Source organism: Mercenaria mercenaria, chromosome 7 (genome assembly GCF_021730395.1).
Source record: "Mercenaria mercenaria strain notata chromosome 7, MADL_Memer_1, whole genome shotgun sequence".
Classification (NCBI taxonomy): Eukaryota; Metazoa; Mollusca; class Bivalvia; order Venerida; family Veneridae; genus Mercenaria; species Mercenaria mercenaria.
The window spans coordinates 80,754,447-80,780,147 of NC_069367.1; the positions used below are offsets into that span (position 1 = coordinate 80,754,447).

At 35.2% G+C, this 25,701-nt stretch overlaps 1 protein-coding gene across 1 annotated transcript in view; it reads right to left on the reverse strand.

The window, feature by feature from the left end:
* LOC123553861 (uncharacterized) overlaps positions 1–25,701 on the reverse strand; it is a 59,182-nt gene that overhangs the window by 12,372 nt on the left and 21,109 nt on the right. Inside the window, exons 4-7 of the mRNA XM_045343557.2 lie at positions 21,682–21,791; positions 20,967–21,038; positions 8,014–8,078; positions 6,527–6,579 (exon numbers count right to left, since the gene is read on the reverse strand). Of these exons, the coding sequence (XP_045199492.2) occupies positions 6,527–6,579; positions 8,014–8,078; positions 20,967–21,038; positions 21,682–21,791 (300 nt within the window). The remainder of the gene's footprint in view (positions 1–6,526; positions 6,580–8,013; positions 8,079–20,966; positions 21,039–21,681; positions 21,792–25,701) is intronic.

Consider the following 25,701-nt stretch of genomic DNA (forward strand, 5'->3'; position numbering starts at 1 on the left):
ATTCAAACATGCAAACCTGGTTGGATTGGTAGCATTTGCAGGTCAAAGGGAAGTAACAGTTTTCCCATAGACTTACATTGTAATGTTTTGGGTTATAGCCCTTTCCTAACATTTAAACTTTTGATGCCACCTACCCAGAGTGAAAGAACTATTCAAGGCCTAAAAGAAAACAGCCAGAAATATACATGTTGACCGTCATTTTTGTGCACTTTTTTCACCCGCAAGTCAGTAACCCCCAGTCCGGCAGTGAATTTTTGTTTACATTTCATGAAAATACCTAATCACTAAAACAAGCAAAATTTTCAAACAAAATACACTTCAAATATTTTTTCCTCCATTAATCATGGCGTAGAACTTCAATTTCAGAAATAAAACAGTTTTTTCAAACATATTCAACAGATATTTCACCAATGAGAGACCACTTTACATCTTAAATATTTGTCTCGAAATACCATATACTTTTTCAACCAATCAAAGGCCCTGTTAGTTATTTCCCTTTGACCTAAAGAGATACTTTTCTTTTTATATGAACAAAATATTGCTCAGAATGTTAAAATAAACATTTACGAACTGAGATATGATTACCTTTTTACTCGGATACCCATATGCTGAAAATCGCTGACGAAATTTTGGTGGCGGGACCTGCCTGCATTCTGAGATAGAGATAATATTTCACTTGAATCAAGAAATCCATGATATTTCAGTCATCGTTCTCCTATTATTTTACCCATATGGTTCAAATGAGGAATGCGTACTAATAAATGTCCCGTCTAATTGGTTGCGTGTATATTTCATGAATACGCTGATATTTATGTCGACGTTGGGTCTATTTCTTACCCCACCCACCACCAAAATCGCGTGTTTTCATAGATTTTGCACCTTATGCGCCTATCAGACAACTTTAGGATGCAAGAGTGTAATCAAAACTGAACGAATATATAGCAATAAGTGGTACCGTGAAGAAAATTAATAAATTGAAATCTATATATACGTTAAACGGACCCCGGGGAGCAGTCAAAATAAGCACCTGACGTCCAGAAATTGTAGGAATTTGACTGCTGATGCTACATTCTACAGCCTGTATTAGAAAATATGACGTGCAGAACTTGTTAAAAGTGTAATGTCACTGTTAGATATTTACGTTTTACCAGACTGGCAAAAAAAAATGACATAAATCTTCATGTAGTCCCGAAGATTAAGGATAAAGGTAGGAAAATTCTCAAATGAACACTATTTTTAATGCCTTTTTCAGTTTCTGTAAAAGAAAAAATGCATTACAGGGGAAGCACCATGCATTTTTGCCAATGTGTTAACACAATCTAACGAAAACTGTCATTTAAGTTACTCAAAATAAACGGGACATCATAAAAATAGGCAAAAAATAAGTATTTTGCTATTAAAGGGAGGTAATTCAGATTCGTATTATCATCTATTGTCAATCGCGATTGATAAATTGTTTCCCTTTATGGTAAAATATCGTTCATTTCTCATATAATTAGCGATGTGCTAACACAATTACGTGACTATATTTCAATAAATCAGCAGTTATTTTAACTATAAAGCCCCCTATTTACCGTTCAAATAAACCTTTGAAAGAGATACTTTTTTCATTTTTCGAAAATAGTACAGAAAATAAACTAAAATTGACACCAGCGACTGTTTCAAATACAGATTTGTCTAAATTTTATGCAAATTAACACAAAATGTATGAGAATGATCAAGATCAAGGTCCAGCTGTATCATTTCAGACATTCACTGGGCTTATACTTTTTTATAAAAAAGAACGCTATCTTTATTCTTTTTGCCAAATAATATTCATTTCTCGGATTTCCGATTTACACAGAGCTATCTGGTTCCATTTATTGCTTACTGTATTCACAATTGTGCATATATAAGCTTGAAATTCAGTCGAAATCATATAAATATGCATAGAACAGCATATACGCTGCAATATAGCTTTCTGAGGCAGAAAAGTACCTCTCCGTCACACCAGTACCAGTAGTAATCCCATTTTTATGATAAATTTTCATGAAAAATCTATGTGAAGACACGTTTTATGTTTTAAAAGTTTTAAACCAGACACTATTATGCAAATAAAACACATTCATCGTGTATTTCTCTGTTTACAGCCACCCACATGGCATGGCAATATAGCAATTCAGGGTGCCCTTTAGGTCAAAAGGGAAGTAACAGTTTTCCCATAGACTTACATTGTAATGTTTTGGGTTATAGCTCTTTCCTAACATTTAAACTTTTGATGCCACCTACCCAGGGTGAAAGAACTATCCAAGGCCTAAAAGAAAACAGCCAGAAATATACATGTTGACCGTCATTTTTGTGCACTTTTTTCACCCGCAAGTCAGTAACCCCCAGTCCGGCAGTGAATTTTTGTTTACATTTCATGAAAATTCCTAATCACTAAAACAAGCAAAATTTTCAAACAAAATACACTTCAAATATTTTTTCCTCCATTAATCATGGCGTAGAACTTCAATTTAAGAAATAAAACAGTTTTCAAACATATTCAACAGATATTTCACCAATGAGAGACCACTTTACATCTTAAATATTTGTCTCGAAATACCATATACTTTTTTCAACCAATCAAAGGCCCTGTTAGTTATTTCCCTTTGACCTGCACATTGAATTGCCACATTTCGTCTTGCAATCGACATAAGTATATGATACATTACTTTGGGTATTATAGGAATACAGTCATACATGTCACACGTGGTATCCTTTGTATGCATGCAAACTTAGATCCATTTTTTACGCGATCGATGCAAAGTTGTGAAGCGTAATTAGTATATGTATAACTGGCATATATGTAAAGCTACGATGGTCTGTCTGTATACACAGGATACACACGTTGTCAGTCTGTATAACCCAGATACCCAAAATGTCCTGCATCTATACCTAAAGTACCGATAGTTGCCTCTTTTTATGCCACGGCCACTCAAAGTGTATCTGTATGTATTGCTAACCTGACCTGTATGTATATCCATATTACAGAGTGACCTGTCTACCTTGGATACATTGCCGGTCTTTCTGTATATCAAGGATATCCGTATTGGCATACATATATAGCCCAGATAGCCTGTATGTATACAATGGATGCCACGAGAGGCCTGTTTGTACACCTAGGATACCCATAGTTTTCTGTATATATAACCAGGAAGACCTATATACCCAGTATGCCCAGAGCGGTCTTTATGCATAGCAAGTTTACAAATAGCGGTACCCAGGATCCAATGGTGGCCTGTATTTATAGCCAAGAAGACCTGACAGTATACCAAGGATACCCAGATAGAACTGCCTTTATACCTAGGGTACACCAGTGGCATGTATTTATACCTAGGATATTCATAGTGGTGAACGGTCAGGATTTTTTGTATACACAGGATACTCAAGGTGGCCTACGTAGGATGCACTCAGGAGACCTGTCTATATACCAAGCATACTCAATGCATATGCTGGCCTAGTGTATAGCAACGATGGTCTGCCTGTATACCCAGTTTTTTTATCCAGAAAGGCTTATTATGTAAAACCGGGATATCCATAATGGCCAGTATATATGGCCACGATGACATGTTTGTATATCCAGGCTACACAGAGTGGCATGGCTTTATACCGTGGATACATAGGTAACCTGTCTGTAAACCAATGCTATCCAAAGTGACCTAAATGTATAGCCGTGATGGCATTTCTATATACCCAAGATACCCAGAATGGTGTGTATGTAAATCGAAGATACCCTTAGTAGCCTTTATATACAACTGTAAAGCCAGGATGCCATGCCCGTATACCCAGAATATCCAGAGTTGCAAGGAAACTCGGTTGGCCCTTCTGTATGTCCAGAATACACAGAAGCTGTCTGTGTATTCAGTATACCAGTATTTGTCAGTATGTATACATGTGTAGCCAATATGACCTGTCTGTATGCACAGGATACCGAGATAGGCCTTTCTGTATACACATGACCTGTATTTATAGCCAAGGTACCAAAAGTGGACTGTATGTATAGCCAGGGTGGCTGTACATGTATGCACAAAACACACAGAGTGAATGATTGTATAAATAAGATACCCATAGTGGAATGTACATGTATGTATACCCAGGATAATTTTCCTGTATAACTAGGATACCCATTTTATCTGTCTCTGTATCAAAGCTACCTATTGTTGTCTATATGTATAGCCAGGTTTTCCCTAGATGTCTGTATGTTTGGCAAGTAGGGCCAATCTATATACACAGGATACCAAGAGTGGCATGTCTGTATACCGTCGATACCGATAGTGGCATCAATATTAGGCTCGGATGGCGTGTCTGTAAACAAATGATGCCAAAAAATGGCCTGACTATATATCACTTATACACGGTTTGCCTGTCTGTATCCTAAGAATATCCATAGTGGCATGTATGAAAAGCCAAGTTTGCCTGCCGATATGCCAAAGATATACATATTTGTCTTCTCTATACCACTAGATACATTTAGTACCCAGTCGTTATACCAAGTATACTATTGATACCAATTTAGGCTATCCTGTCTGTAAACCCAATGTATGTTTTAAATAGTATATTGTTTAATTATTCGTCAAAATACTGCAAAACCTTACATAAAACCTTCTGTACATTCTCCAGTATATTAGAAAAACTGAACATACTGACTTCTTGACGGCCATTGTAAAAAGTGGCTGTCTTATTGGTTGTCTGAGATGGTGTCAACCTGATTTAAAATAGTAATGTTTTTCAATCACAATACTGTGCTAAATTACATAAAACAACTATGTTAACTATATAATGTATGCAAAGAAACCTTAACATATTAACATTTGGCAGCCATTTTGATCAAATGAGCGCCATTTTGGTTATCTGAGGTTGCCTACATGGCATATGGTCTTATTATCAATTGTATTTATCAATCTTAATATTGCAATAAATTACATTTAAACGTATGTAAACGCTCATATATATGCATACTTTTGAAATACTTACCTTTGGTGCTTGTTTTGGTCGCCATTGTGAAGAAAAATGGCAGCCATATTGGCTGTCTGACATAGGTTCACAGTTTGAAATAGCTGGCAGATATGTACCTAATGCAAAAGAATTGCCTTGCTTTTGTGAAAACAACTACACAATTGTTCTAAAGATAACTGTTGGTCAGAAGTCAACTCAACCCACCCACTTCTAGCAGTATCTACACATAAAACACATATGATGGTGATAAAAAACAGTTGCGTTTATCAAGAAATGAGTATCCCACATATCATTTGTTACCTTTCTGTTTTTCAAATCATGAAAATTATAAATAAAACAATAAATATTATACAGCTGTACATACATGCCAATTTTTATCGTAATTTTGTACGATTTTGTCGCTTTCATCAATATTTGTTAATATGCAAATGAGCTAATTTGCATATAGTGATTTTATTTAATAGCTGAATACATTTGCTTCAATCAAATACCATTTTAGCTCACTTATTTCATCAAAATGGCAAAGATATGATGCCATATAAGTGAAATTAGTAAAAACTGCACTTAATGACCTTTGACCTAATTTCTTGACCTTAATTTGACCTTAGAATTGTGACTACCGGCATCAATGAACTACTTATATCATATACTTCACATATAACACATAAAACTTTCATCTTCACGAAATGCCTACGTTGGTGTTTTCCAGCCACATATATGAAAATAATTGGTAAACTATATTATGAAATCGTGAAATCGAGAAATCGTGAATTCTTGAAGTGGAAATCGTGAATTAGTGAAATCGTGAATTCGTGAAGTGGAAATCGCGAAATCAAGAAATCGTGAAGTTTAATAATGAACTCGTGAAATTGTGAATTCGTGAAGTGGAAATCGTGAAATCGCAAACTTGTGAGTTCAATCGTGAATTCGTGAAGTGGAAATCGTTAAACCGTGAATTCGTGAAATCGTGAATTCGTGAAGTCGAAATCGTGAAATCAGGAACCAGAAGTCGTGAATTCGTGAATTCATGAAGTGGAAATCGTGAAAACATGAAGCAGAAACCGTGAAATAATGAAGTTGAAATGTCACCACGGATCTTCCGTAAATACGATTTAACTGTTCTTGAGAGGTAGTGAGATGTACAACATCTCTAACGCTGAAGCGGAATTCTATAATACTCAAATCGAATTTCGTCCATGACCAAAAGAACAAGTAAACACCAATTGAAAGAAAAAAACACTTTGTACAGATGGCAAATAAAAGTTGTTGCGGTTAAAGTTTATGAAATTGTGAGATCCCTTAGAAACATAGAATGCAACCAAGCTATTAATAATAGGTTCGGTTTAATTTAGTCTATTCATGAGAGGTAATAATATTTGCAACGTCTCTCAAGCTCCCTTGCATGAGCATTGTATTTTTGTTTCTCTCGTCATTACGGAAAAAAAAACAGATATCTGTCTGTCATAAATATGTATTCGTAGTTCTTTGCAGTTCTAGGTATGAGATAAGAAGCATTTTTGTAATGACAGAAGGAAATAAATAAACTCACGGTCCTTTATTCCACATAGTCGTTTGTTACAATCATCTCCTGAGTTACAACAACTGAAAGGAGTTATTAAAAGAACACAAAACATCTTTCGAATTTATATACATTTTATAGATAAAACGATAATTAATGGAGCTAAGCGCCTTTATACTCTGATCTTTTTAAAAGAACCGTGTAACAGGTGATATGCTGCTAAACTGCATATTTGAAATTAGCTATAATATCATTTCTCCTAATGACAACATCTAAGTTGCATGTATGTGAATTTTATGTTGCAACTGGATGAATGCAAATTGAGTAATGCTTATAAACCGAATTATCTCAATAGAAGCGTCATTTGTTACTTTCTTGTGTGAAAATTGTAAAAGGAACAGAGCATATATTTTTACAGTAAATTTAGGTATTTATTTGAATCCAAATGTTAAATTTTCACCTATTGTTCTTTTTTCTATTAGTAATCAAATGTTGTCTAATATGATGCTCCGCTGCTACAAGGCCGAGTGGTTAAGGTCGCTGACTTCAAACAACTTGCCAGTTACCAATGTTGGTTCTAGACTTGCTCGTGGCGTTGAATTTTCTATGTATGGAAGCCATCCGGAAAGTCGGTGCAATAAAATAATACATGGAGGGGCACCTCTATCAAAAACTGGTAAGTGACCTATACTTGTGTCGGTGTTATGTTAAACTTAGCCCAATAAAAAAAACCCCAAAGAACATGCTCGAACAACTTTTTTTATTTTTGGCCATCGTGTATATGATTTTAAGGCATAAACATTCAACATTTAGAAAAGCAACAACTCTTGCATGTTTTAGAACAGGTTTTCATGACATATAATTGTTTTCTTTTTCTTTTTTTCTAAATCTTATTAGACTTTTGAAAACATAATAGTGATAAAAGCTCTCTGTTTTCATTATTTAGCCTTTGCAAGTAAAATTGCTTGAGTTGTTTTCTTATTTGTCTCTTATAAAATTAGGACAAAAACTTAAAACATTCAGTTTTCACTCCTGGAAGTTTAACGTTACCATCAAGGTGAGTAGAATTCGGAATATGCATTGATAATACTGTTTCAACACTTTGTTTTATGGTTGATGATACCTAGTCGGTTTCTTTTTCAAAAGTTACCAATTCAGTTTTCTTTTGAAAAGGTGTGCCAAATAACAATATCAAAAATGACAGTTGGCGCAAACAGATATAATATGTTTTAGCATATATGTAAAATAATTTACATTTGTGTATATTCGTGTATATTATGATATGTTGAAATGACGAAGACCTGTTATGTTCGAAGTTTTGCAATGTTCTGATCTGATCAATAAAGTGCTTTAAATACACACTTTCGTAGGACAGTCATACTGAATGGATTAGATTAACTATTTTATCTTTTAAAATCTAAGTTATATTAGGGATAGAACTTATGTTTTTACCGCAGATTCTATTTACACAAAAGTGCTAAAGGCATACATGTATAAAAAGATCATACAATTATTACCTTGAACAGCCAACTGATGCTCTCTTCTTTCCGACAGAAGTGGAAGCGGAAGTCTGTGCACAAAGCTGTCGATATAAATATCTGATCAATAGAATTTATTTTGAACCTCTAATATCGATATCATTTTTATAGTAAGAAACGCGCTTTTTTGTTAAGTCAGGAGGCTACGCTTGAAGTGAAAAATAATTCTGAAAGATTTTTTAACAAGTACTACCTGCATGTTTTTAACCTTTAAATTTTTTTACAATAAATAACTACGTATTTTCATATTTATGATACACTGACAACAGCTTGTTAGTTTTCAATTTTAGTTTAGAAGAGATGATAATTAAATCGTAATTACATAAGATTTAAGCGTATTGTTCGTTCTAAGGCTGGACAAATATTTCAATATTTGTATTCATTCACGCTTTTCAATAAGCCCTTGGGGACCTCTGCGATCGAGTGGTACAGGTCAATGATTTTGAGTCACCCCCCCCCCCCCCCCGACAATGTGGGTTCGATACATCGTTTGGGGTATAGAATTCGTCATATGAGGAAGCCATCGGAGGGTTTGTGATTTCCCATGCCTCAAATTATGCCCGGGTGCCTAGGATCTTTCTCTAAAACTAACTGCTGGAAACGTTTTCTGAAGATCTAGAATTTTCTCTCTCTCTCTCTCTCTCTCTCTCTCTCTCTCTCTCCCATACCCACCCTTGAAAAGGACACAGGCAATTTATATAGGAATCATTTTGATGTATATTTCTATAAAACTTCATGTTAAAACATAAGGACATATGCAACACATACATATGCACTAGATTAAACATATATTCCTTTAATATTTCCAAATAAGTTGCACACCGGGACCATTTTAAGCCAGAGAACGGGACAAAGTGCGGACTTGATCCTATAACGGTGATACGATACAAAGATGTTTGTCATGACTTTGTGAAAGTATATTTGAATTCAATGTGGCATTTAGGCCAGTGAAATTGTTTTAATGGCATTAGATAAAAGGAACGTTGACGTCCCTAGTAGGATGAACAAAGATGTAAATTTATTGCAAGAATCGTCTGTCCTTATTCTTTGATAAATAAACATTTTCAATATCAACAGTATCTAAATCTTGTTCCTATATACATATAAAATTGTTTCTTTTAAAATCCGTATTCCTATCTAATTTTTCCCCTGAAAACTGTATTTGTACTGTCGTATTCCTCATTTGTGTAATTGATTTTGTGTTCAATGATACAGTATATCGACATAGATTTCAAACCTTAGTCGATTTAACTTTAGGCCTCACAAAATGTCATATCGTGGAACGGTTTTTAAGAAGCTACATGTCAATTTTATAAAGTCAACTTGTATCTGAAAATTTAAAGCAAAGATCCTGAAATCATGAAGATGATCTGTACGGTTTTTGTATAATAACTGACAATACATCAAATATATCTGGTGTAACAGTTCTAGTAGTGTAGAGACCGTACCAGAGCTCTTCGCATACTTCTATTTTTTTAAAATATGGTGGTTTTACAGCTGTAACGGTTACGATTAAAATGTAAACAACGGACTCTGTTAATGAATCATTGGAATGAATGAATGACAGTCGAAAATCTTACTCACAATCAGGGGGGAGGGTGTTGGACGTATTTTGTAAGTTGCTGCTTTTAGGTGAGAAAAATGCTGATTGCAGTTCAAAATGGCGTCATTTGTTTACTTTTTTACATAACAGAGGACTCATTTTGAATTGGTAGTGTGTTTTTCAAACGATGACGCCCAGTTGGTGGCCATATAATGTATCTTCACTCTGCTTTTGGTCTGACATGTTTATCTTTGTTTGTTAAAAGGTTATTGAAGGTACAATGCAAGTTTATAGTGAAGAAAAAGTTCGTAGCCGTGCATGAAAATATAATTTCTGTACAAACAAAACACTTTACGGGATGTTTATTGATTTGGACAAATACATAAATTTATACTGTAATTTAAGATTTCTATCTGCTACTTCCTAAACCTCACACTGCAAAAATAATTGGGTACAGGTAACATTTTTGTTTAATGGGGTATACTAGACATTTTTGTTGTTGGATTGCTACACCGAGATGTCTTCTTGAAGTTTTCAATCCAATATAAAGATTGACAATATAGAAATATATATTATAGTACTAAATGTAATGTTGTTCTCACCAATACAAGTGAACGGAACGCAACAAGAAATAGTGTTCATTTCTCTATTCGTACATTTTTCATTCCTGATATTGAAGATCAGTTATTTTCTGTCGCCTGGGAGAGCAGACATATAAAAAGAGCTTTGATGACACCAATCTGTAGCCGTTGTATGTCATGTTTCTAGGTATCATAAAGAATTTAAACGACAATGATGTGTTTCCTTATTTCCATCAAAAATGTTTGATTTCGATGAGGAACATTTAATTCAGTTACGCCCCTTTTAAAGTTGAAATAATGACTTACTATCGAAGTCTACACAAGGAGGAACAATCCCCATTATTCTTGCTTGAATTCTGATATAGTTATGCCCCTTTTAAATTAGATTTTTTTATAGGCAAAGCTCTAATTTAAAGTCAAACACTAAGAAAATTCGAGCGTGCTGTCAACTGCTGACAGTTCAACAACATGACCTAACTTTCACCTAATACTGGCGCTTATGAACAGTTTGAAGTTACAAAGTGTAACACACATGAACATTACTCTACCCTACTTTTACTGTCCAGGGCATTACACTACAACTAATGTTTGGAATTTCTGCAGATAGTATACAATGACAGAGGACATTGAGAGAAAGCGCAGCGAAAACGGACCATACCTTTTACCATACTTATCTCCCTATATTTTTTTATATAGGGCATAAGTCTCTAAATATACATACTATATATAAGTTATATATACCTTAAATTAATTGTTTTTTTTTATACGCCAGGTTTGTAAAAACAGGACGTATTATGGAATGGTATTATCCGTTCATCTGTCCGTCCTTCAACATTTTCTGTTACCGGAGTATAAGTAACTAAGTGTAGCTTTCAAATTTGACATTTGTACCATTTTGAAAGGATCTTGTATGCTTGTGTGTTCAGTCGATCAACAATCAAAGACATATTGACCTGGAGACTAAAACCACATCGAGACAATGTGCAGAGTGCAAGTATTTGATGGCTGGCTTCAAGGTCAAGGTCACATTAATGGTCAAAGGTCATATTCATAATATGCACGAGCCAGTTAAGTACAATTGGTTGAAAGAACCTAAATCAAATTACATTTCAAATACAAGTCAAGCACTTGATATTTATGAGATGCTCTTAAGAGTAGACCACCTAAGTATGAGGGGTGCATTCGTTCTTCCATGGAAATAGTGCTACGTTTCTATTGTTGCTGTACACTAAGTACATTAATGTTTAAAACAGAGCTAAGTTCAGTAAGCCATAAATGCCTGTTTCTAAAACGATTTCTCTCCTTCTATTACTTGGACTTTCTCCCGCTCTGTCGCTCAAGTCAGATCGCTCTGTGTCTGTACTAAAAGAGGATGAATTTGACACCCGGAGTTGTTGCATTTGAATGTGCACGTGTTCATAATGAAAGGGTGCTGAGTAAATCTACTAATCTATTAATAAAAAGAATATAATAACAATGAAAATAATGAGAAGAAGGGAGAAGAAGAATGAAATGTTTCGTGTTAGCTGCACAGCGGGATCTAAAAAGATTGAATCAGTGTCATTTACAGGCAAATAATTGTCCCTAGGTAGGACCGTTAGACTTATGTGGGTTCCGCAGAGTAAAAAGCAAGTTAAACACGATGAAAGTATATGTTTTGATTGAGTATGAAAATATGATATTAATGCAAAAACAATGAATATTATTTGCGATATAATTAGAATAAAGATAAACAGCTGTAGCATCTGAAAACTTTTATAAACTGACATTTTTTTCTGTTGTTAACTTACATATATTGTAAGAAAACTAAGTTTCAGTTGAGTACTACATGTGATTATATATATATTTCTGGTAGGAAAATCAAACAATAAAAATGTCGTGTATACAATATCAAGCAATAAAAATGTTGCTTGTACCAAAATATTTTTTCAAGGGAGGTTTTAGAAGTAGCAGATAAAAATTTCAAATTACAGTATAAACTTATGTATTTGTTCAAATCAATAAACATCCCGTAAAATGTTCCTTTTGTACAGAAATACATTTTCATGCACGGCTACGATTTGTTTCGTCAGTATAAACTCTGTACTTTTTAACAAACAAATATAAACATGTCAGACTAGTTAAGATAAACTATATGGCCACCAACTGGGCGTTATCTGTCAGGGTACGATTTATATGACCATGGGAAGTGCCTACGCCTTTAGTATCTTGAACAATAAAATGGGTCCATTCGTTAAGGTGACTATGTCTTAGACTAGCTGACAAACGATGTAGAATGTCCTTTGATAAAACGTTTAGCTTATGAGACCAAATATCTCATATATAAAATTTTCCTCTTGCTTCCTTGCCTAAATGATTCGTGTACCAATGACTCATAAATGATTTCAATAATGAGCTAGGTAATTTAAGGGATCAGGCAAAAATCATTCATGTTTCAACTATCAACTTTCAACTTTCAACTCATATTAGGCTAGAGATACTATACTTGACTGGTCTCTGCGTCAAAGTTCCCTGCGGACAATGTCTTTGAACAACAACATATGAGTCCTATCGCATAGATGCTCGTCCTATGTTCTCTTAATTAAAGCTACAACTGAATAAGGTAGCCTTGACTCCTGGATGCACAGCGCCTATATGCTGTCACTTATTGCATTCAACTACCATATAGCTACGACCCTGTTGCCTTTGCCGTACTTCGCCAATAACGCTGAACCTCGTCAATAAGCGGGAGCTCTCCTACTTTCCCAGTACATCACCAAAACCTATGTCTCTGCCTCAGATTTCCGATTCTCAGTCAGTATTTGCTATCATCTATAGCATTCAACTATCCTTAAGGTAAAACTCCTATGCGCTGGCCCTATAGCTCGAAACGTTGTTGAAATTTTGCAACTCGTCTTTAGTCCATAACCTTCAAACGTTTTCTTTTTAATAATATATCCGCCCTGACAGTGCATTGCAATAACTTCCTCATCAATGTACTGGGATAAATAATTAGTTAAATCCTCGATGTGTCTTCCTCAATTGCTGGATACAGAATGATCTCTCTGTCCTCCAATGTACACTATTAATACCTCAGCAGACGTGAGCTTTGACTGGTGTTATTTATAGACCTTGTTTCTGATTGGTCCAAATTTATCCATAATACTTCACAACGAGTACTTGCTCTAGCAAATATCTGGGTCCCTTTAACTATAGTATATGACAAAATGTGTAATGCTGGGATCCAGCTATCGACATAATGAACCCACATCAGCCACAAATTACCAAAAAGCCTATTATTAACAGCAATTCAACAATAATTATAGCAATGATAGCATGAAAAGGGAGTCAAACAGTATATGTGCCTATGAATTACGTTTACAGTATATCAAACATACAAATTATTCTGACAGTTGCCCCTTCTCAAGAAGAAACCTTCAGTTGTTTCAAAAACGTAAGGAAAAATTTGTATTCAAAATTCTCTTTTCTTTTTACTATTTCTCGAATTTTACAAATCATTTACGATTGTCATCAATAACGAATTAAGTCATTTTCCTGAAAATATTATCAAATATAAAACACCTTTACTGTTCAACATAACATGCGATGTTTCATAAATATCATGCAACATTCATCTTCTATTTATCATTATAAATGTTCTTTATTTGTTTCATTCACCGCAAGAGTACTTGTCATCTTTTCTGTTGACATAATTGTTACCACCGAAACCTCTTTTAGTATAATAACTCCTGTCGGCCCTACATATAAATCTTTTACCGAGATCGTCTCCATGTTTTTTGTCTCCATGACTTCGTATAATCAGAGCCACGGTCTTTATAACCCCTGTAATTTTGTTTGTTAATATCTCTATCCATACACTTTCTGATATCACAACGTGTTCCTCTGTTTATGTACTTAATAGATGACCTCTCACGAATTCGGTTCCATCCTCCATCATCACAATTGTGTGACTCTGGTTTGACATCAGATTGTCTCCAGTTTCTTTCTGTTCTATTTGGATGCCTATATTCTTGTGAACCATATGTAATGTTATTACATTTCGATGCCAAGTCAGCCTTAACTTTCCGGCATACATCATATGACCGGCAAAACCTTGTTAATTCATTTGTTATGCCTGGCCAGTGAAAACTCGTTCGTATTTAATCAACTGTCTCTTTAGCTGTTTAACAAATCTGCCCTTCTTCTCCACGACGATTCTATATAATACGTCTTTCCGCACTTCATACTGAAACTTAAAACCTCTTTTCGTTTTCGATTTCGTTCTATCTAAGTCATAAGTCCAAAGTTCCTTTATTGTCTCATCATCTTTCTGAGCATTTTTCATTTGCTCTTCATGAAACGTTTACTCTTTGACTTTGCAAACATCAGACAGTTCCGTAGTTTCTACATTTTTCGCATTCTGGGTTTTCGTCATCAAAGTTGCAGCAACATCTTCGCCGGATGAAGACTGTCTTTCATCTCGGGATTTCCAGTTTATGTTCTATCCTATCTGAAACTCCTTTTATATTACCAATTATCAAATCGCATATCATGTTTGGCACAACCATTGCCTTCATTTCACCTGTAAAATATGTTGTTTCAACCTGTATCTTTGCTGCAGGAACTGGTCTTGAACCTCCATCAATCGCAACAATAAAAAATCTATATATATTTGACATTTGATTCTCTGATACGAGATCTTTCTTGACAGCTGCCAACTCAAACCCTGTATCTCTCAAGACTAGAACTTCTTTATCACCTATATACCCTTTCTTCAATACCAAGTTCCTTTTACCTTTTGTTGTCTTTTAAACGTTGATCATCTAATGATACTGCTTTAATTAAGACTGAAACTTTCCTTTCATCAGAATGTCTTTCTGCGTTTGGCGTTCCTTTTACCAGTCGTTAGGTATAGAGTCTTGCGTTCCCTGTCTTCCTCTCTCTATTTATCGTAATATATTCCTCTTCTAGCCAAAGTAGCACCGCCCATTTTTTTCTTGGATTGGTCTCTGCATTCTCTAACTATATGACCTTCTTTATTACAAATGAAACATGTGGGCTTTTTAAACGCTGGCCTATCTCTTTGTGAAGGCTGAGACACTGGTTTAACCTTGGTCGACGGCTGTGACAAATTGCTTCTATTCATCCGGTTAGATGTGATAGAGCCACCATAAGCTTAAATATATTGTTCTGCCAACTTTGTAATCCCAGCTCTCGACTTTGCAACTCTTTCTTTAAAGGAGGTTCGCGGGTTTCCTACGAAATTTTCGAAGTATGAGATATAAGACTGATGTAATGTTTGTATGTACTAATATCTCCTGTCTTTTGTTTGGCCTTTCATTTGGAGAAATGACCCGCCCGCTTAGCTCAGTAGGTAGAGCGTTGGTCTACGGATCGCGGGGTCCCGAGTTCGATCCTCGGGCGGGGCGTATGTTCTCCATGTCTGTTTGATTAACGACATTGTGTCTGAAATCATTAGTCCTCCACCTCCTCTGATTCATGTGGCGAGGTTGGCAGTTACTTGCGGAGAACAGGTTTGTTCTGGTACAGTATCCAGGAATACTGGTTAGGTTAACTGCCCGCCGTTACATGACTGAAATATTGTTGAAAAACGGCGTTAAACCCAAAACAAACAAACAAACATCATTTGGAGAAAAAATAAAAACGTTCCGAATTCACATTTCCTTTGAGGAGCGCCACCTGGTGGCACATGTAATTTTCAAAGAAAATGGCCGGTTTTTCTGTCTTAAAGGCATTAAAATTATTGTAATAACGTTTTTTCAAACTCAAGAATATAGCAGAATTCAATGTTATTGTTTACATATTGCGGTTTGTGAATTATTTCATTTGGAAAATGCTTAAATAAAGAGATATCCGTAGTAGGGGTTGGGGAAATATGACGAAAAAAAACTATGTATTTCTAGGCCATTTAGCCGATATAAAATAAAACTGAACGGTCAAAGTTATTGATTTTCAAATATATCCTTCTTAAATCATTTGTGAACAAGAAAATGAAATAAAATAAATAGGGGTCTTCACGGCATATTTTTTTGTAAATTTACTTTTTATTCGTTTTAGAAGTCTAAATATTGTCACGTTGATTTTCCAATTACGGCGTTAACGTTGCGCAAACGCTGAGTTCATTATGTCTTTCATCGATATATACAGGACAATCAAAGTTCATAAAAATCTAATCGTTTTTATTTAAATATATTCACATGATGCACATTGTTCCGTATTTTACAAATCAAATATATTATCTAGTAATATATATCAGAGTCAGTTAAAGCTACTTGACCATAGTTTCGGTGACATTTTCAACATGTTCGTGTCCACCAAGTTTGGCATAAAATATGCCGTGTTGTATTATGTACTATAACTGTTGAATATGGCATCAATGGTTTAATCTTGCATAACACATAACACGCGTATCTGGCTCCGTATTCACGGGTAAGTATAGTTTTAGTGTTCAGTGAGTAATTTTATTGCGAAATGCCTCAAATAATCAAATAAGGAGATAACCGTAATAGGGGTAAGGTAGGGCTTGATGGTTAGGGTGTAGGGGGGGGGGGGGGGGGTGGAGTCACCTGTCAGTGACGAGCTGAGGCTCGGTTTTAGCCGCTATGTTTTAAAACGGAGCGATCAGAATTCTTTATTTTCAAATGTAGGTTCCTTTAATCATTTCCCGACAAGACTAGAAGCTAACATCGAATCCACTGTTTACAAGATACGAACTTTGAGGAAACTCCTTTCCAGACAAAAATGAAAATACTTATTTATCGAAAAGGAACATTTTGAACAGTGGCAAAAACATCAAAGTGTCTCTTTTACGTTATGATATATAACTTTAATTAGAGAGTTTTGATTTTCATTATAACGTAAAAGTGTATTTTATTGTTATCACTTTTTAAACCTCTATTGAATATTTTCAATATATAAATTCAATGTGTTTTATTTTTGATAAATACTAAGTATGTTCTTTCTTTATGGAATCTTAAGCAGATGATGAATAAATGAGGTAATGCCTCATACGGTAAAAAATGTACTTCAGTCACTTGAAACGGTTTCTTGAATAAAGCTCATTTTAATGGCGCTTAGTGCATGAAGTTTGAAATGTTAACGTGAATGCACAATGCAAGACCGTATTGAGGGAAAACGTGTTTCCAAACGACATATCGAAAATAAAACTCTGATATATTTCGCTTCAAAACATTCAGGAAATACAATAAAAAGATACAGTCAACGCAGACGACATTTTAGGATGGAAAGATGAAAGAAGAGTGGTTGAACTGGGGCTGTTTGTGAAAAGTTGAGAGGCAACCATTCATTTTTCAGACCCGCTGTTTCTGTCAGATGTTTTCAAGGAAACTTACATGGTTCACTGTTGTACATACAAAAAATCTCGGTGTTAGAATTTCGGCAACAAATTGGGGTCGTTCTTATTTGATGAAGGTTTGTCCATCTAAATTCTATTCCGAACCGAAGCATAATCTTTCAGTGCTGATTATAATATGAAAAAAAGTTACCACAGTCCAGTGACTATGATTTCATTTTATGTTTTTCTGTTGGTGTTTTTGTGTTTCAAACATTTTAAAAAGACTGATAAAACTAAGAAATAAATAAAACAGCCATTTGCATTGTAATGTTTTGTTATTTACATGATAGCAAGAATGCGGAAAACAAAGTATTTTACTGGTATTTAGTGTAAAAGCGCATTTTAGCTATATTGCTGAATTCGGAAAAATGTTTTAACATTAATTATAATGTCATTTTGACAGAAAAACGGCGATTTCCCTTGAAAAATACATGTGCCGCTAGGGGGCAGTCCTCAAAGAAAATGTGGACTCGGAAAGTATTAATATTTAGATGATAAAACATATAGACCGAATATTAGTCTTATTTATCATACTTCGAAATTTAGTAGGAAATCCGCGAACCACCTTAAGAATAAAGCGAGGTCCTTGGAACAAGATTAGATGAACAGTTCTCTGATCATAAGGTCTTTCAGCATTTCAAACGTATTGTCAACTTCTGCTATCTCTGTCCATCTACTGAAATGAGGTTCAACCAGTGTCCAGCCCTGCCATGAATTGAAAAACAGTATCGCCTCGCTCTGGCCTAAATTCCCTGGACTTCGATCTAAAACCGTTTTCTGTTAACTGATAACGCTTCAGAACTGCTTTTTTCAATGCAGGATAGTCATTGGCTTGATCTGGAGGCATGCTTGTATATACGTCTAGGCTTTTTCCTGTCAGTGACGAGCTAAGGCTCACAGCCCATATTTCTTCTTTCCATCCCTGACCTTTTGCAAATCGCTCAAATCGTTCGAGGTATGCATCAATATTATCTTTACTTTCCTCGAACTTCGGTAGCCTTGGCCGTAATGTTTTACTACTCAGGAGATCAGTAGCTTTATCTGCACCTAAGGCTCCGGCTTCAGCCTTTATCTGAAGCAACTCCAACTCATGTTCCTTAAATGCTAAATCTTGCTCCTTTATAGCCCTTTCTTCTTTCAAACGCTTAATCTCATACAATCTCTTCTTTTCAGCTTGTTCGGGCTCGAACAATAGTTTTATCTCAGCTTCTTGAGCCTGTCTTCATCTCGTCTCTAACTCTCTTCTTTCCGTTTCAATATTATTCAAAATTTATATAACCCAGAGGAGTGCCTACGCCTTTAGTATCTTGAAATAACAATGAAATGGGTCTAATCGCTAAGGTGATTATGTCTTAGACTAGCTGACAAACGATGTAGAATGTCTTTTGTTAAAACGTATAACTGGCGAGACCAAATATCTCATATATGAAATTTTCCTCTAGCTTCCTTACCTAAATGATTCCGTACCAATGATTCGTAATGATTTAAATTATAAGCAAGATAATTTCAGGGTTCAGGCAAAAATCATTCAATGTTTCAACTATCAAACTTCCACTGAAAATCAACAGCTTAAACTCCTATAGGCTAGCGATACTATACTTGACTGGTCTTTGTTTCGGAGTTCCCTTCAGACAATTTTTTTGAACGACAACATACAAGTCCTATCGCATATCAGCCTTTGTTCTCTTAATTAAAGCTGCTACTCAATAAGATTACCTTGACTCCTGAATGCTCAGCGCCATTATGCTATCACTTATCGCATTCAACTATATATAGGTATAACCCTGATACCTTGGCAGTAGTTCGCCAATAACGCTGAACCTTGTCTATAAGCTGGAACTCCCCTTCTTTCTTAGTAGATCACAAAAACCTATATCTCTGCCTCAGACTTCCGATTCTCAGTATATTTGCTATCGTTTATAGCATTCAAACACCCTTTAGGTAAAACTCATATGCGCTGGTCCTATAACTCGAAACCTTGTTGAAATTCTACAGTTCTTTTTTACTTTATGAACTTCAAACGTTTTCTTTTTAATGATGTATCCGCCCTGACAGTGTAATTGCAATAGATTCCTCATCAAGGTACCAGGATAAATTATTACAAAAAATATAGTTAAATCCTCGACGTGTCTTTTTCAATCGCTGGATACAGAATGATCTCTCTGTCCTCCATCTACCGATTTATACCTCAGCAGACGTGAGTTGATTGGTGCCATTGGTTCCAAAAACGCAGCCTCCCCCAAGGCACACACACATACACACACACACACACACACACACACACACACAAACGCGCAATGACAAAACAAACAAATACTGGAACACAGTGGGGCACCGCCTTGAAACGGTCAGTGGCAAAACCACAACAGGGGAGTTTAAACCGGTTTATGGAGCACCTTACCTCACTCTTACCCCACACCATGTTCCAAAGTAACAAGACAGCGTAAATAAAAGCTATACCCGCCAGGTGAAACCCTAATATACGTAATGGCAACAGAAGGCATGTAATAGAAAACACAAAAATGTTCTTGTATATATATATATATAAATGCAATCCTTAAGAACCTTAAACGCATGTACTCAATGCCTTTGCAGAAGACAGAGCAACAATGGAAACACCCTTAAGGGCCCGACAAAACAGGCCAGAAGAAGGAAATCATAATAGCTCAGTCCTGTTGGGATTTAGAAACTACTAATCATAGAGTCCTCCACCTGTTCCGTCAGGCACAATCAAAGAAGAAAGCGTAGCGTCCAACTGTAATATAGAACTTGTATCTGGTTGGTCCAAATTTATACATAGTATTTTACAACAAGTACTTGCTCTAACAAATATCCGGTTTCCATTAAACTATAGTATATGACATACTGGGATCCAGCTATCGACATGATAAATCGACATCAGCCACAAATGACCAAAATCCTATTATTAACAGCGGTTCAACATTAATTATAGCAATGATAGCATGAAAAGGGAGTCAAACACTATCTGTGCTTATGTATTACGTTATCAATATATCAAACATACAAATAATTCTGACATTATCGTTTGAATATAAGCACACTTATTATCAATTGAGTAGAAGTAGCAACAATTTAGCATCTATGTTTTGACGTTGTAAAGCTATCGCCCAACAAAAAGCAGTGGTGTGCGACTTATTTCGAATTATTACAGGTTCATATTACGTTAACTGTGTTGTATTACATATATATATATATATATATATATACGATTCTGATTTGCTTTTATAATGAATTTAGTTTATACCTGGAAAATAACACATGTAAGCTGAGATACACGTTTTTGCAATGCTCGAAATTTTTTCAAGTTGTGAAATGCATAAATAATTAAAATGAAAATTTTAGTTCTTTTTTGTCAAAGGAAATTTTATCATGATCTAAAGTTTTCAAATCAAACAACAGCACAATACTTAAAAGCTACTTATAAATCACTTACGCTTTTAGACCTACAACCTCCATTGTACTCCACTGTATGCTGGTCTGTGAAAATTTGTTCCATATAACAATCCTTGAAGGAAAAAAATTGTGGATTAATGGACTTAACAAACACGTGTTTACAGCTTCTTTCCTTCAAACATTACTTTTGTCAAAAAATAAGGTATAGTTCTTTGACTTCTATGTTCAAACATATGAGGCAGTTGTTCCAACAAGGAATGTGGGTGGTAAATGCTGCTCAGAGTCATGAAAAGAGGTAATAAATGCTGATTGATTGAATAATACTTTCTAATTTGTTGACAAGTATGTGAGGTAATAATTACCAAAAGTAAAAAATAACAAAGTATTGGCCTTTATGTCCATAATAAACTATGACAACAACAACAACAACAACAACAACAACTACTATCTGTTTAGATTGTAACGGGGCTATGCCAAGTTACTGCTTAAATAGTCACATTCCAGCCAGATATTTCTATTCGAAACTATATCCAGATAATTTTTTCTTCACCCAGGTTTTCAGCAGCGATGAAAATAAATACGATTTCTTTGTCAGTGGTAGATATAAAATGGAGATGAAAAGCAAACTATTGAATAAGTAATTGTAATTTAAATGCCAGTATGCTAAAATGTCACCGCCTCAACCATCACTGCTAGGAATTTAATCCGATGTTTATGCCATACAAATACACGAAATTAAACCCTCAAACCATTACCTCGAGAGTCGCGTCACAGAATGCTAAATGGTTACAGTCCAAAAGGTCTCTGGCTCTTGAACAAGAACGACAACGCAGCAGGTTTTGTGGTAACGTGGGCCCAGAGTAACCTGAAATAATGCATGTATTACCACGCTTATAGTGCCGGAGTCCATCCACATTCTAACACAAATTGTATGCATTTTGCTTTGCGTATTCATCACATCGTCACAAGACTTAATACAGATGTCCTTACTAATATTTTACTCGGGTAAATTATTAATCGAAGCCACTTGCGGAAAGGTTTTCCATTGTACGTTTCTGTGTTTCTGTCAGCATATTTTATCTATTTAATATATTACTAACGTAGCACATAAGCTCCTTTTTATTCTATCATTGCTATAATTATAATTGACTTCTAAATAATAGAATTTGTGTCATTTATGGACGATTTGGGTTCACTACATTGATAGCTGGTTCCCAGCATCACACATTAGGTTATATTCAATACTGAAAGGGAACCAACTATTCGTTAGAGCAAGTACTCTTTATATAATACTATGTTCAAATTTGGTCCCATCAGAAACAAGTTCTATTAATAGCACCGATCAAAGCTCACTTCTGTTTAGGTATAAATTGGAAGTTGAGTGCTATATGTGATAGCATATAGTCGCTGAGCATCCAGGAGTCAGGGCAAACATATTGAGTTGCAGCTTCAATTAAGAGGAATTAAGCTGAGCGTCTATGCGATGGGACTCGTATGTTGTTGATTCAAAGACACTGTCTTAAAGGAACTTCAACAAAAGGACCAGTCAAGTATAGTTTCTCCGGCTAATAGGGATTTGAGATTATTATGATTAGTTCAAGGTTGTTAGTTTGAAACATTGAGTGATCCCTGAAATGTTTTTAGCTCCTAACTGAAATCGTTTACGAAACATTGTTAAACGGGTAGCCAGAAATAAACTTTTATATGAGATATTTGGTCTCACCAGCTATACATTTAAACAAATGACATTTTAAATCATTTGTCAGCTAGTTTAAGACATAGTTACCTTAGCGATTGGACCCATTTCATTGTTCAAGATACTAAAGCTTAGTGTATTGTAGATCTGTTGTGAAAAAATGATGATTGTGTGGGCATATACCTCCGGGATGAGAGAATAGATTTCGCTCTTTTGACTGAAACTTGGTACTCGGACGAGAAACAGCATCAGTTTGAAACTTCTGACTTAACCAGAATAAATATAAATTACACGTTATTTAAAAAAAATCGAAAAGGCGGTGGTGTTGCGATCACTTGTAGAAACACGATCAATATGCGAAGGGTAACTCACGGCACTGTTCGAAGCTTTGAATATAGTATTTGGAAATTCGTTTTCAAACATTTAACCATACACGTAGTGGGTGTGTGTAGACCCCCGGCTCCATCGATTTGTTACCAGTTCGTTGATGAATATTTTTATTTTATTGAAAATATTTTACCACATTATGACAATTTACTTATAATGGGAGATTTCAACTTGCATATAAACGATGACAACAGTTCTATTTCAAACTTCAAGGACTCCCTAGTAGCAATGGGCCTGGAACAACACGTTAATTACAGTACACATACAGGACATAGCTTGGATCTAGTCATAACTGAGTCACTTAATTGTGTTCATGCAGAGAAGTGTGAGTCTGAACCAATTTTCATCTGATCACTGTATTGTTAAGATTCTCTTAGATGTTCAAAAAGAAACTTTTACTAGTGCAACCGTATCATTTAAAAACTTTAAAAATTTGAACGAATCAGAATTTTCCAGCGACCTAAGTGCAATAAACGTTGATTCACAGAATATAGATCAGTTTGTGAAAGAGTTTGTCCAATGAATGGAAACAGACGATGTCCTGAATAAGCACGCTCCCATAAAAGAAAAACATTATAATTCAGAGAGAACCCAAACCGTGGTTCAAAAATATTGCAACATCTAAAGCAACAAGTTAGAAAGTCCGAGCGTACATGGAGGCGTTATGGTGAAACCGTATAAACAAATAAGAAATGATTACAATTTTGAAATCAAACGTCAAAAGAGAAACACACTCAGTGAAAAGATAGAGAACGCTAAAGGTGATTCCAAGACTCTGTATGGATTGGTATCTGAACTAACTGGTACCACATCTGAAAACCCGCTGCCTCAAGGAGAGTCTAATAATTCATTGGCCGAAAAATTTGCTTTTTTTATTCATGTCAAAAGTCTCAAAAATACGTCCATCCCTAAGTGAAAATCATAACTTTGAACTCCAAATATAAGATATACAAAATTTAAACAAATTTACTGCATTGACTCAAGACGAAGAATTCGGAGTAAGATAGTTTGCCAACTCGTATTCTGAAATCACATGGAGATAAACATCTCTCAAGTATCACTAAATTGGTGAATCTCTCATTACAGCAAGGTGCTTTCTCTGGGAAATATAAACAAGCAGTTGTTAGACCTCTGCTAAAAGCAGGTCTTGAACCAGAGCTTTCCAGTTATCGTCCTGTAAGTAATTTATCATTCTATCAAAACTTATTGAAAAAGATGTTCTTTACAGATTAAACAAGTGTAAATCAAAACAGTCTTTTGCCTAGGAACCATTCTGCATACAAAAAGTACCACTCCTATGAATCTGCGCTAATTTGGTTGCTCAATGATCTTCTAATAGGTATGAAGAAAAAAGAAGTCACGGCCCTCATTGCGATTGACTAAATTGTGGCATTTGACACAGTCGACCACGACATACTTCTAGATGTCCTTAAAGCACAATATGGCGTCTGTGATATAGCTCTTCAATGGGTAGACTCCTATTTAAGGCCTCGTACTTGTAAGATTAATATCAACAGTGTATGTTGATCAGACCGCCATCTTGAATGCAGTGTGCTCCAGGGCAGTTACTTTGGTTCGTGGCTGTACCTCACATATGCTGGAACTCTTTTTGATGTCATTCCGAAATCAGTCTACGGTTTTGCTGATGAACATACTGCAAATAAAAGCTTTCGTCCTACATCTGTTTATGTAGAATCACAAGCGATCAGAGACCTTGAAATGCGCGCAGTTGTAATCAATGACTGGATGAATATCAACATACGGAAAATGAACACTTCTAAAACTGAGATTATTATGTTTGGTAGCAGACCTCAATTAAACAAATGTTTTACAATCCATTAACATTGGTGATGATGGTATCAAACGTGAAAGTACAATTACATATCTCTGTGCATTTCGTGACGAAACCTTGAACTTTAAAGATCATGTAAATCACAAATGTCGTACAGTCATGTTGAATTACCTACGAATTGAGAACATCCGAAAATACTTAACAAAAACAGCCACTGAAATTTTAGTTTTGTCTCTAGTTATTTTACATCTGGATTATTGCAATGTCATACTGTTTGGTGTAGCTAATTGTGAGGTTCATAAGATATAACGTATTCAAAATATGTCCGCAAAACTTGTCCTTAACAGGAGGAAATTTGACGGTTCTAAACAAGCATTTGTCACTTACACTGTTTGCCGGTGAAATCAAGAATTGAGTTCAATATAGTTTCTTTCATGCATAGCTGTTACAATGGCAGAGCACCTCTGTATTTAACAGAATTGCTTACAGAATATATTCCTAGTAGACAAGGTTTGAGAGCGTCTGAAAATTCTGAATGTCGTTATGTTGTTCCATAAAAAAAGTGCAAAACATTCAATGATAGAAGTTTCAGTACTATTAGTCCGAAACTTGGAAAGAACTGCCGTTAGAACAATGCAAAAGTAAATTACTTGATACATTCAAAAAAATCTTAATACAGTGTATTTCAGAGATTTCGCGGTATGGTTTTAAATTTTTTAATAAACTGTTTATTATGCAAAAATAGCAGGTGATAGCTCTTAAATTTTTGTAAAAGGTTTTACATTTCAACATTTATATTTCCAAGATTTGTTTAATTAAACGAAAGTAGTATAGATTATGAGGGTTTTGGCGCACTTTAACCCCAAATTGACCCTAACCCTCAGTCAAAACCAACCAATG